Source organism: Neoarius graeffei, chromosome 1, assembly GCF_027579695.1.
Source record: "Neoarius graeffei isolate fNeoGra1 chromosome 1, fNeoGra1.pri, whole genome shotgun sequence".
Classification (NCBI taxonomy): domain Eukaryota; kingdom Metazoa; phylum Chordata; class Actinopteri; order Siluriformes; family Ariidae; genus Neoarius; species Neoarius graeffei.
This window is the reverse complement of record NC_083569.1, coordinates 111,917,031-111,931,014: the sequence shown is the minus strand read 5'-3', so window position 1 is coordinate 111,931,014 and position 13,984 is coordinate 111,917,031. Positions and strand designations below refer to the sequence as shown.

General features: G+C 41.1%; 1 protein-coding gene across 1 annotated transcript in view; it reads right to left on the bottom strand.

Annotated features, from left to right (window-relative positions):
- Nucleotides 1-13,737, bottom strand: part of LOC132885935 (titin-like) — a 605,367-nt gene extending 591,630 nt beyond the window's left edge. The window contains exon 1 of the mRNA XM_060920468.1: nt 13,689-13,737. Within this exon, the coding sequence (XP_060776451.1) occupies nt 13,689-13,719 (31 nt within the window). The 5' untranslated portion in view covers nt 13,720-13,737. The remainder of the gene's footprint in view (nt 1-13,688) is intronic.
- Nucleotides 13,738-13,984: the final 247 nt, after the last annotated feature.

The window sequence follows — 13,984 nt, the reverse complement described above, 5'->3', positions numbered from 1 at the left end:
AAAGGCCATCCAGAATTACTGTGTAATCAGAAAACCTAATTCTAGCTGCATGTGGTCCTAGTACAAGTACTTCAGTCTTGTCAGAGTTGAGCAGAAGGAAGTTAAAAATCATCCAGTGTCTAATGTCCTTTACACATTCCTCAATTCTATTAAGCTGGTGTCTCTCATCTAGTTTTGCAGAAACATACAACTGTGTGTAATCAGCATAACAGTGGAAACTAATACAATGTTTACGAATAATGTCACCCAGAGGTAACATATATAAAGAAAAAAGCAGTGGGCCTAAGACAGAACCTTGTGGAACACCAAACTTTACCTCAGTATGTCTAGAAAAATTACCATTCACCTCAGCATACTGTTAGTGATCAGTTAAATAAAAGCTGAGCCATGAGAGGGCCATTCCCTTAACTCCCACAACATTTTCTAGTCTATCCAGGAGAATGGAATTATCAGTGGTATCAAATGCTGCACTAAGATCAAGCAACACAAGCAGCGAGACACTTCCCTGATCAGACGCCAACAGTAGGTCGTTTACTACTTTAACCAGAGCTGTCTTGGTGCTATGATGAGGTCTAAATCCTGACTGATACATTTCATGGATGTTATTTTTATGTAAATATGAGCATAACTGCTGTGCCACAGCTTTTTCTAGGATCTTGGAGATAAAGGGGAGGTTTGATATTGGCTTATACCATAAATTCCGGACTACAGGGCGCACCTGATTAAAAGCCGCATGCTCAAATTTAAGAAAGAAAATCAATTTTGTAATTGTACAAGCCGCACCAGATTTTAAGCCGCAGGCGCAGGCTCCTTCAAATTCACATTCATTTCTTAGATTTAAAAAAATAAAAACACTGTTATTCTTCTTAAGCATTGTTGAGATATTTACCCAGAAAGATATTACAGGTGAGATTTTTAAAAACTTTTTTATTTAATCCGCTTAGCAACATAAACAAATGAATTACATACCTACATATTGTACGTGTTTTTTATAACGGTGCCTGTAACGTGGCTACTCCGAAATACAGCATACGTTTGTATCGAAACACATAACTACATTGTACGCTATAGGTTGCTGTTTTTTTACTCAACAGTGCATAAACAGTATTCCTGATTCTTCTAATAACTTTTAACTTAATAACTTAACTTATAACATACTTAACAAACTTATAATTTATAACATATACCACATACCGCATCCTAGGCCTACCAGAAAAAGTCACTCATCGCTCTCTTTCTCCTCCGCACTAAAACCATCAAAGTCCTCTAATTCAGTGTCCGAATTAAACAGCCCCAGGATCTCATCACTCACAGTCTCATCGCTCTCTTTCTCCTCTGCACTAAAACCATCAAAGTCCTCTTTGTCCGAATTAAACAGCCCCAGGATCTCATCACTCACAGTCTCCTCGCTTTCGATGTCACTTGAGTGTATGCCATCTTCATCGCGCAGCAGCCCAGCCTTTCTAAACCCATTGGTGATGGTTGATATTTTGACACGGCTCCACGCATTTAGGATCCACTGGCAGACTTGAGTGAAAGATGCTCTTCGCATGCGTCCTGTTTTTGTAAAAGATTTCTCGTCGCTTGTCATCCAAGTCTCCCACTCTTTGTGCAGTGCCACTTTAAATGCCCAGTTAACGCTGATGTCCAGTGGCTGTAGATACTTAGTGGTACCCCCAGGAATCACAGCTGGAGTTGAATTTGTGCTCTTGATGGCAGCTTTCACAGGATCTGTTACATGGGCTCTCATGCTATCCATAACTAGCAATGCTTTTTTTCTGCGAAAAAAGCCTCCCGGTCGCTTTGAGTAGCACTCTCTGAGCCACTCCTTCATTAGGCTCTCCGTCATCCAACCTCTCTCATTGACTTTCACCACAATTCCCTTTGGGAATTTTTCTTTTGGCATTGTCAGCCGCTTAAAAATGACCATGGGTGGAAGCTTTAGTCCTGATGCTGCACAGCTCAGAACACAGGTAAAATGTGTCCTCTCGTGGCCGCTTGTTTTTAGTGTGACGGAGGAGTCACCTTTTTTATTTACAGTCCGAGTGAGAGGCAGGTCGAATGTCAGAGGTACTTCATCCATATTTATTATTTCATCTGGCCCGATGGTATTCTCCGCTATCTTTGTTTGAGTGAATGTGCGGAATGCAGCAAGTTTCTCCTCATAGTCGGGAGGGAGCTGCTGGCACAAAGTCGTGCGTGCCCTAACTGACAGGCTTTTCCTTCTCATAAATCAAAAAAAACCACCACGATGGCCCACCTTTAAAATCTTCTATTTTCATCTCGGTCGCGATTGATTTAGCCTTCAGTCTGATTTGTACAGTGGAAACACCGCGGCCGCCTGCTGTCTGTGTGTTAACCCAGTCCTCCATTAAGTTTTCAAGCTCAGGCCATCTGCTATGGTTACCTCTGAAAGCTTTGGTCGTCTTTTTGCATTGGCTCAGTTCTTCTTGCTGGCGCCTCCACCTTCTCACCATCGATTCATTTATGCCAAGATTATGGGCGGCAGCTCGATTTCCTTCTTTAACTGCCAGAGATATCGCTTTTAGCTTAAAAGCTGCATCATAAGCTTTTCTTCTAGCATTTTCCATGTTGATGAGGGTCAGTACAAATGACTGATACAAATGACTGTTGCTGGGGAAAATGTTTTTCCCGCCAAAAAAAAAAAAAAGCCGCACCATAGTATAAGCTGCAGTGTTTAAAGTGTAGCGAAAAAGTAGCGGCTTATAGTCCGGAATTTACGATAATTGGACAGCTGACAGGGATCAAGGTCAGTTTTTTTTTAATCAGGGCTTTGATAACTACAAGTTTAAAGGATTTGGGTACATAGCCGATCCTGAGAGAATAATTTATTATTTTCAGAAATGGTTCAATTACTTCAGGTATTATCTGTTTGAATAGACATGTAGGTAAGGGATCTAGTACACAAGTTGAGGATTTTGATGTGGAGATTAATGAAAGTAGTTCAATTTCTCTAAGGGGAGTAAAATTTTCTAATTGCTGATCTGATACAGGTATTTGTTAATTACAGGGTCACATAAATTGTCACTTAGGTTGTCTGACCTTAAATTAGTAGTTTGAATTTTTTTCGGATATTTTCAATTTTGTCTTTGAAAAAATTCATGAAGTCATTGCTACTACATACTGCAGGCATACATGTGTCTATAGTGGACTTATTCCTGGTTAATTTTGCTACAGTATTAAATAGGAATCTAGGATTATTTTTGTTATCCTCTATGAGGGTGGAGAGATATGTTGATCTAGCAGCACTAAGAGCTTTTCTATACTTCAGGAAGTTCTCCTTCCAAACCAATTTGAATGCTACCAATTTTGTTTAATGCCATTTACGTTCCAATTTTCAAGTGGTCTGTTTTAAAGTGCGAGTGTCATTGTTATACCAGGGTGCTGATTTTTTTTCTCTCTGATCATTTTCCTTTTAAGAGGAGCTACATTATCTAAAGTATAGCGGAACATTAACTCCAAGCATTCAGTTGCCTGATCAAGTTCTGCAGAGACTGACAGTGACCCAATCAAAGTTGATAACTCTGGGAGATCATTTATAAAGCTCTGTGCAGTAGTTGATGTGAATACAACTACTGCATTAAACATGTATGTTTAATACAGTAGCATATTTTGCATGAGATGAGATGATGATCTGACATAACTTTAGACTGTGGAAGTGTGACTATATTTTCTATGTTTAACCCAAATGTTAGTATTAGATCGAGAGTGTGACCACCATTATGGGTCGGTCCTATGACATTCTGATTAACCCCTACTGAATCTAAAATGGACATAAACACTGTTTTCAAAGGGTATTCTGGGTTATTGAAGTGAATATTAAAATCTACAACAACTAAAGTTTTGTCTAAGGAAATAACCAGGTCTGAGATAAAATCTGCAAATTCAGAAAGAAACTCAGAATATGGCCCAGGGCCTGTAAATAATAAGTAACGGAATTAACTGGGTAGACTTATTTTTCAAGGCAACATACATTATATGAGTATGAAGAACTTCAAATGTATTAAATTTATAACTAGGTTTTTGTGTTACACCTAGATAATCTTTATAAATAACCGTGACACCTCCTCCTCTGCCAGTTAGACAAGGCTGGTTGATATAACTGTATGCAGGAAAACTAGCTTCATTTAATGCTATATATTCATTTGGTTTAATCCATGTTTCTGTTAAACGCAGTACATTAAACTCCTGATCAGTGATAAGTTCATTAACAATTAGCGCTTTAGATGTAAGAGATCTAATATTTAATAGCCCCACATTTAGATCAAAGGTGCTGGCAGCAGCTGTACAGTCAGTATGATCTAATTTTATATTGATTAGGTTACTGGAACAAACTCTGAGTATTTCTACTTTTTTGTTTAGCTTGGGGAACAGACACAGTCTCAATGTAGTGGAACCTGAGTGACGACTCTGTGCAGCTAGCAGACAGTCAGTTTAGCCTGTTTGTCTGCTCCCTGGCCTTGGCTCTGGATTTTCAGAAGTTAACTAGGCCTGTTCTGAGACTATGAGCTATGCTGCAAGAAATGAGAGCAGCGCCTTCCCGAGTGGGATGGATACCGTCCTGCCCTAACAGGCCAGCAGTGGCCTCAAAATTAGTCCAATTATCTATAAAGCCCACACTGTTTTCAGAGCACCACCTGGACAACCAGCAGTTCAGTGACCATAACCTGCTGTAAGCTATATCGCCACATCACATTGGGATGGGGCCAGAGCATACTACAGCATTGGACATCGCCTTTGCTAATTTAAACACCTCTACAAAGTCTTGTCTCATCTCGTCTTCATCCACTTTATCCGGGGCTGGGTCACGGAGGCAGCAGTTTGAGCATGGAAGCCCAAACTTCCCTTTCCCCAGACACCTCGGCCAGCTCCTTGGGAAGAACACCGAGGCGTTCCCAGGCCAGCCGAGAGACATAGTCCCTCCAGCTTGTCCTGGGTCTTCCCCAAGGCCTCCTCCCAGGGGGACATGCCTGGAACACCTCCCCAGGGAGGCGTCCAGGACCTCTACAAAGTTCATCTTAGTAACCTCAGACTGACGAAGGCGTATATCATTAGCTCCTACATGAATAACTATCTTTGAGTACCTGTGCTTGCCTAGAACCCTAAGATTACCTATTATGTCTGGCGCCCTGGCTCCTGGTATACACCTGACTAAAGCTGCTGGTGCCCCTAAAGGCCTAGCTAATTTCACGTGCCGTATGATAGAGTCCCCTATAACCAGAGCTCTAGTGAGTAACAGTGAACCCATTATCACTGCCTATTTTGGGAAACAATTTAGGCAATGATAGTGGGTAACATCTTTTGTTAGTCTTATGTTAGGTTCCCACTATTTACTCCAAACAAGCTGTAAACTTAACACTTAAATTGCAGTCATTGTTCACTGTAAATGTTGTTCAAATATTCAAAGGGAATGTGATTACAAAGACATGGGCACATTGTTACACTTAAATACAGTTATGGTTTTATTGTAAGATTTCTTGTTTGTGTTTTGTTTCCACGCTTAACACTAAACAGGATGTAGATTTTGCTGTTTACATTCAATGGTTAGGGTGGCATGGTGGTGTAGTGGTTAGCACTGTCATCTCACAGCAAGAAGGTCCTGGGTTTGAGCCCAGTGGCTGTCAAGGGCCTTTCTGTGTGGAGTTTGCATGTTATCCCTGTGTCTGTGTGGGTCCCCTGCGGGTGCCCCGGTTTCCCCCAAAGACATACAGGTTAGGCTAATTGGTGGCTCTAAATTGACCGTAGGTGTGAATAGTTGTTTGTCTCTATGTGTCAACCCTGCGATGACCTGGCGACTTGTCCAGGGTGTACCCTGCCTCTTGCCCGTAGTCAGCTGGAATAGGCTCCAGCTTGCCTGTGACCCTGTACAGGATAAGCAACTAATGTTGGCCCAACTTATTTTACTCAGGGTAGATCAATCTAATTTAGTAGTGTAATTTTAGAATTATAAAAATTAGTTGAACTAACCCAATTAAATTAAGTTTTACTGAATCCTTATAGTTAAATTGAATCGACTCTAATAAATTTTATCAACTGAACCCAAGTACATCAAGTTGGACCCAACCATAGTACTGTAAATAAGTTAATTCAGCTTAAATAAATTAAATTGATTCAACTGAAGTGCATTAAGTTGGACCAACAGAACTGCTTAATGTTCAAAGTAAGCCATCTAATTGTGTGGAAATATTTTCCATGTTTTTTTTATGTTCATTCAAAGAGTAATTTTTTTTGAGTGAAGGTTAGAGGAAATTTGGCAATTAAATGCTTTGTTGATTACACAGATTCTGGATTTGAATCATCTCAGATGATTTTGCCCTTACTGGATGTGTGTGGGGCGGCACAGTGGTGTAGTGGTTAGCACCATCATCTCACAGCAAGATGGTCCTGGGTTCGAGCCCAGCGGCCGACGAGGGCAGAGATGCCTACCCCAAATTTTGAATTTCAGTATTCTTGAAAACATTTTTCAGTATTTTGGAATGACTTTCAGTAACATTAATTTATGCGCATCTACATTATAAAGAGGTGTATATACCAATATGTTTAACATTTAAATTATTAAAAAGAACTGTTTTGTGTGAATTGAATAAACAAAACACGAGCAGCCATCTCAATTGAATTTCCACTGAACAAATTTCTCAAGCATACAATATATCACATTTTTCTAAATACAATAGTGTTCCCTGTTTGCAGACATTACGGTTGACTACCAATCATTGGTATTGAATGTAACTCCTCAGAAGTATTATATTATATTGCCTGGCAAAATGTTCTACCTGTTAACAGATTCTAATAAAATTTTTAAAAAATTCTTATTTCATGCCAAAGAGAGTCCGACATTGTTATCTTAATGTCCCAATATATAAATACTTCAGCATAATGCTTCAGAAGAGACATTGAATAAAATGACATTTATAATTGTATTTAAAACAGTGGAATGATCAATTTTTTGCCACAATCCCAACACTAATAATAAAATTCTGTTTTTGATCATACTACATGTACATTTGTACTTGCAACACTGAAAAGACTTTGAATTAAAGAAGTACAGCCAGTGTTTGATATTTCAGTGAATAAAAATCATACATGTAAAAATAAACTGAATAAGTTTAACTCACATTTCATGGCACTAATCGGCAAGTTCAACTCCAAGCATAAGTCAACCATCACCGCTTCAGCACGGGTCACGTTCCGTGTCTTTTCATCCACAGATTTCGTAAAAAACTGATGGATAACCCCAGATTTACTTTCCGCCTGACTCGCCATTTCAGCATACTCCATATGTTGTTTTTTTTTGTAGTTGACATGCCGCGTGCAGTCATCACGACCACCATGAGTGATGTTAATGTCAGTTCTACACAGTTTGCAGTGCACGTATCCATTGCCCTTTTGACTGGGTGTAATGCACGGCCATTCTACTGTATATCATGGGAGGAACACCTGAGACCTGTGTTTCACTTGTCCTGATACTGAGCGTTTCATTTCCACTATTGAGAAGCAGCATCATGCGTGTGTGATGCCAAGTGAAAATAGCGTGAACAAATGTGCAGAATCTGCGCATGTCACACACAGCATGTGCGGAATCTGCGCATGTCACACACAGCATGTGTGGTATCTGCGCATGTCACGCACAGCATGTGCGGTATCTGCGCATGTCACGCACAGCATGTGCGGTTGTCATAAAAATAAATGCCCGTGAATCGCGCATGGATTGAAAAAGTCGCTTGCTCTTTTTTTAATATAGACAATTTTCAATATAGACAATTAGTCTTCAACAGGCAGTAGGTTCCCTGGGTGCCAGTGTGAGTTGTGGCTGGGGTCAAGTGTGCCCATATGATGCCACTCCTATTTCAGAGGCATCTACCTCCACTAAGAAGGGCTTGGATGGGTCTGAGTGCTTGAGGATGGGGGATGTAGTGAATGCTACTTTGAGCTTAGTGAAGGCCTCATCTGCTGGTTTTTATTACATGCCAGTCACTTGGGGGCCTTTCTAAGGAGGGATGTAGGTGTTGGGTGGATATGGGGCTAAAGCTGCAGATGAACCATCAATAAAAGTTAGTGAACCCAGGGAAGCACTCTTTGATGGTCTTGGATGCAGGTCAGTCACAGCAGCCACTTTGGCTTTGTCCATGGCTGCACCTTTTGGGCCTATGATATAACCCAGGAAAAAAAATGATGGAAATGTGGAACTCGCATTTCTCACTGGAGGGCTGGATGGGACTTGCTTGGTATGGTGAACATGGCTGTCGAGAGAGGGGGATAAGTTTAGAATGTGGTCAATACAGTGGTGCTTGAAAGGTTGTGAACCCTTTAGAATTTTCTATATTTCTGCATAAATATGACCTAAAACATCATCAGATTTTCACACAAGTCCTAAAACTAGATAAAGATAACCCAGTTAAACAAATGAGACAAAAATATTATACTTGGTCATTTATTTATTGAGGAAAATGATCCAATATTACAAATCTGTAAGTGGCAAAAGTATGTGAATCTTTGCTTTCGGTATCTGCTGTGACCCCCTTGTGCAGCAATAACTGCAACTAAACATTTCCAGTAACTGTTGATCAGTCCTGTGCACTGTCTTGGAGGAATTTTAGCCCAGTCCTCTGTACAGAACAGCTTCAACTCTGGGATGTTGATGGGTTTCCTCACATGAACTTCTCGCTTCAGGTCCTTCCACAATATTTTGATTGGATTAAGATCAGGACTTTGACTTGGCCATTCCAAAACATTAACTTTTTATTCTTCTTTAACCATTCTTTGGTAGAATGACTTGTGTGCTTAGGGTCGTTGTCTTGCTGCATGACCCACCTTTTCTTGAGATTCAGTTCATGGACCAATGTCCTGACATTTTCCTTTAGAACTCGCTGGTATAATTCAGAATTCATAGTTCCATCAATGATGGCAAGCCGTCCTAGCCCAGATGCAGCAAAACAGGCCCAAACCATGATACTACTACCATGTTTCACAGATGGGATAAGGTTCTTATGCTGGAATGCAGTGTTTTCCTTTCTCCAAACATAACGCTTCTCATTTAAGAAGAAGAAACCTTTATTTGTCACATGCACACTTCAAGCACAGTGAAATTCATCACTGTGCTTGCATTTAACCCATCTGAAGCAGTGAACACACATGCACACACACACCCAGAGCAGTGGGCAGCCACACTAGAGTGCCCGGGGAGCAGTCAGGGGTTAGGTACCTTGCTCAAGGGCACTTTAGCCCAAGACCACCCCACTTTAACCTAACTGCATGTCTTTGGACTGTAGGGGAAACTGGAGCACCCGGAGGAAACCCACACAGACACGGAGAGAGCATGCAAACTCCACACAGAAAGACCCTCACCAGCCGCTGGGTTCGAACCCAGAACCTTCTTGCTGTGAGGCGACCATGCTAACCACTACACCACCATGCCGAGTTTGCATCAACAACACTTTTTCTGAGGTCCTCAGAAATCTCCTTTGTTTGTGCCATGATACACTTACACAAACGTGTTGTGACGATCAGACTTTGATAGATCCCTGTTCTTTAAATAAAACAGGGTGCCCACTCACACCTGATTGTCATTCCATTGATTGAAAACAGCTGACTCTAATTTCACCTTCAAATTAACTGCTAATCCTAGAGGTTCACATACTTTTGCCACTCACAGATTTGTAATATTGGATCATTTTCCTCATATTGTATTTTGGTCTCATCCGTTGACAAAACATTTTTCCAATAGCCTTCTGGTTTGTCCACATGATCTTTAGCAAACTGCAGACAAGCAGCAATGTTCTTTTTGGAGAGCAGTGGCTTTCTCCTTGCAACCCTGCCATGCACACCATTGTTGTTCAGTGTTCTCCTGATGGTGGACTCATGAACATTAACATTTGCCAATGTGAGAGAGGCCTTCAGTTGCTTAGAAATTGCCCTGTGGTCCTTTGTGACCTCACCGACTATTACACACCTTGCTCTTGGAGTGATCTTTGTTGGTCGACCACTCCTGGGGAGGGTAACAATGGTCTTGAATTACCTCCATTTGTACACAATCTGTCTGACTGTGAATTGGTGGAGTCCAAACCCTTTAGAGATGGTTTTGTAACCTTTTCCAGCCTGATGAGCATCAACAACACTTTTTCTAAGGTCCTCAGAAATCTCCTTTGTTCGTGCCATGATACACTTCCACAAACATGTGTTGTGAAGATCAGACTTTGACAGATCCCTGTTCTTTAAATAAAACAGGGTCCCCACTCGGCACGGTGGTGTAGTGGTTAGCACTGTCGCCTCACAGCAAGAAGGTCCGGGTTCGAGCCCCGTGGCCGGCGAGGGCCTTTCTGTGTGGAGTTTGCATGTTCTCCCCGTGTCCGCGTGGGTTTCCTCCGGGTGCTCCGGTTTCCCCCACAGTCCAAAGACATGCAGGTTAGGTTAACTGGTGACTCTAAATTGACCGTAGGTGTGAATGTGAGTGTGAATGGTTGTCTGTGTCTATGTGTCAGCCCTGTGATGACCTGGCGACTTGTCCAGGGTGTACCCCGCCTTTCGCCCGTAGTCAGCTGGGATAGGCTCCAGCTTGCCTGCGACCCTGTAGAAGGATAAAGCGGCTAGAGATAATGAGATGAGATGAGGGTGCCCACTCACACCTGATTGTCATCCCATTGATTGAAAACACCTGACTCTAGTTTCACCTTCAAATTAACTGCTAATCCTAGAGGTTCACATACTTTTGCCACTCTCAGATTTGTAATATTGGATGATTTTCTTCAATAAATAAATGACCAAGTATAATATTTTTGTCTCATTTGTTTAACTGGGTTCTCTTTATCTACTTTTAGGACTTGTGTGAAAATCTGATGATGTTTTAGGTCATATTTATGCAGAAATATAGAAAGTTCTAAAGGGTTCACAAACTTTCAAGCACCACTGTATATGCGATACTGAATTTGTCCAGAAACTCCCTCAGCACATAATTTAAGAGAAGCGGGAACGTTGAAGGGGCACAAGAGAGCCCATATGGCATGGCAAAGTACTGAAAGTAGCCAGCAGTGGTGTTAACACCCTCTTTGACTTGTCACTTTGTCTTCTGTGCACAAGGCTGTAGGTACGTCCATAGGTCAAGCTTCATAAAAGCTTTGGCCAAAAGGAACTGTTTTATCGTTGAGGGGACCAGAGAGAGGGGTACTGATCTTTCACTGTGATCTGGTTTAGCCTTCAAAAGTCAATACAGGGGAAAAAGTCCCCTTTCTTTCTCCACAAAGAAGAATCCTGCTGAGGCAGGAGAGGTGGACTGATGAATGTACCCTTGCTGGAGGGCTTCCTAGATCTAGTCTTCTATGGCTAGTTGTTCTGCACAACAAGCCTACATGGTGTTCCATGTCGGTCTCTCCAGAGTGGTGAATGCAGTGACAAGAGATGCAGACAGTTGTGGAAGCATCATGATGACCATGGAGTAATCTCCCAATTGTGCAACAAAATCCGGGTGTTTTGGAGATGCATCCAGGGGAATCCAAGTTTGACAAGATGTTTTGTGGTGACAGTGATAAGGAAGGAAATCAACTCCTGATGGAGTGCGCTGACCTGAAGCAGGAGGGTTTTGGTGCAGAGAGTGTTATAGGCCCTGCCCTTTCTTTTGAGAGGAAGAGCTGTCCATTTTGGGAGGAGCTATCCATGGAGGGAGGAGTGGCTTGCTGTGGGGTGGAACTTTCCTGCTTGATTGCCAATGCAGCGCACCTGCCCTGATATATAAAGCTGCTTTTCTCTCTCTCTCTCTCTCTCTCTCTCTTTTGCTTTTGCCTTGACCCCATCCTCAGGCCATATGCACAACATGCCAGTGCATCTTCAGGTTTTCTTTTTGGTAACATTCATTTTAGTTGAATTTTTCTTTTTGGTCTGCATATCAGTCTGGCACCTCTTGCTTTTCATGTTGTTCTTTTTCATTTTTTTCTTAGTTGCCTTTGTTAGGTGGGGAGGACATTGGGTCTAAACTCCTATTGCAGGGGCGTCCAGACCTCCCCTTTTTGTTATGTTCTTTGATTTGCTGACCAGTCTGTTTCAGTCTTTTCTTTGTTTTTGCTGACATTTTGTTGCTTAATAAAAGTAAGTTTTGGGGTTATATATTTACAACTTTGGTTGTATGCAATACTATGATAACTTTGGCCACCATATTAAGAGTTAAAACTTAGTTATTGCTTTCACACCTCCACCTTCACACCTCACCTGCTTCACTGCTGAATTTGCACTACAACATTAAAATAGAAACTAAACCACATCCTTGAACTGGTCTCAGTTCTCAGGCCTCTCAAACTGTCACTGCCCTCTGTGTGTGTACAGGACTTATGAGAAATCTTTGTTTCTGCTCTTATTTTCTATTATCTTTAACAGATAGGTAAATAATAATTGGTGATTATTTAAAAAAAAGTTATCTGCATTAGGTTAGTATTTGTGTGTCAGCCCTGTGATGACCTGGCGACTTGTCCAGGGTGTACCCCGCCTTTCGCCCGTAGTCAGCTGGGATAGGCTCCAGCTTGCCTGCGACCCTGTAGAATAGGATAAAGCAGCTAGAGATAATGAGATGAGATAGTGAACTTCACACATCTGACGTGTCAACTGACTCAAAACGGATAGTGAGTGAGTGAATTCCTGTTGTCAGATATTTCCCTGCACAGACCATAATAGTAACAAAAATGGAAACTAGGTAGGCATGTAGTTATAAGGCATTTCCTCAGTAAGTCTAGTTAAATGCTAACATGTTTAAAAAAAAAACTTTCTATGCACAAGAAAGACCACCAGAGTCACACCACAGCAGCTAAAGACATTTCACATTCACTGCTGAATTTGCACTACAACATTAAAATAGAAACTAAACCACATCCTTGAACTGGTCTCAGTTCTCAGGCCTCTCAAACTGTCACTGCCCTCTGTGTGTGTACAGGACTTATGAGAAATCTTTGTTTCTGCTCTTATTTTCTATTATTTTTAATAGATAGGTAAATAATAATTGGTGATTATTTAAAAAAAAGTTATCTGCATTAGGTTAGTATTTGTGTGTCAGCCCTGTGATGACCTGGCGACTTGTCCATTTCCAAAATTTCCACTTTTGTTACCATAATAGTAACAAAAATGGAAACTAGGTAGGCATGTAGTTATAAGGCATTTTCTCAGTAAGTCTAGTTAAATGCTAACATGTTTTAAAAAAAAAACTTTCTATGCACAAGAAAGACCACCAGAGTCACACCACAGCAGCTAAAGACATTTCAGTTAGCCACGGCTGTGACTTCCACTGATGAAAGTACAAACACCATGCAGTCATTTTCTTTTAGCAGATCAAATGATCATGAGAGGTTGTCACTGAGCAGCAGATGACAGCAGGACACAGAAGATCAGGTACAGATTCCAACAATACATATTCATTTACACTCATCAGATTATTTAAACCCTGTGTTTTAAACTTGCTCAACTTGTACTCTTAACTTTTGAACTATCATCGTTACCAAGAGTAGTTACACATCAAACTGAACCCTTCTCATAACAGATATGGATACACTGATCCACCTGAGCAGTCATGCTGAAGTACACACAATGTCCCAATGACACAATAAACTCATCACTCAAGACATTCTGACTGCAGATGAACAACTTTATACCCCACCACTCACTCTAATGAAGACACAAAGAGAACATTTACTCACAGAGTATCACAGGGAGTGGACTGAACTCCATCCTGTAACTCTACTGACTGACTGACTGACTGACTGACTGACTGACAGAGCAGTGATGTGTGTTAAAGCCTCACCACTTCCTGTGACAGAGAGAGAGAGAGAGAGAGAGAGAGAGAGAGAGAGATATTCACCGTATGAATGTCCAGCTGAAATAATCAGAAGCAATTATATGATGAAATCATGTGAGCTTAATACAGTTATAATATACTAATAGTATAATATACTGATTAATTATAATGATATAGTGAGCTATTAATGATTGTTTT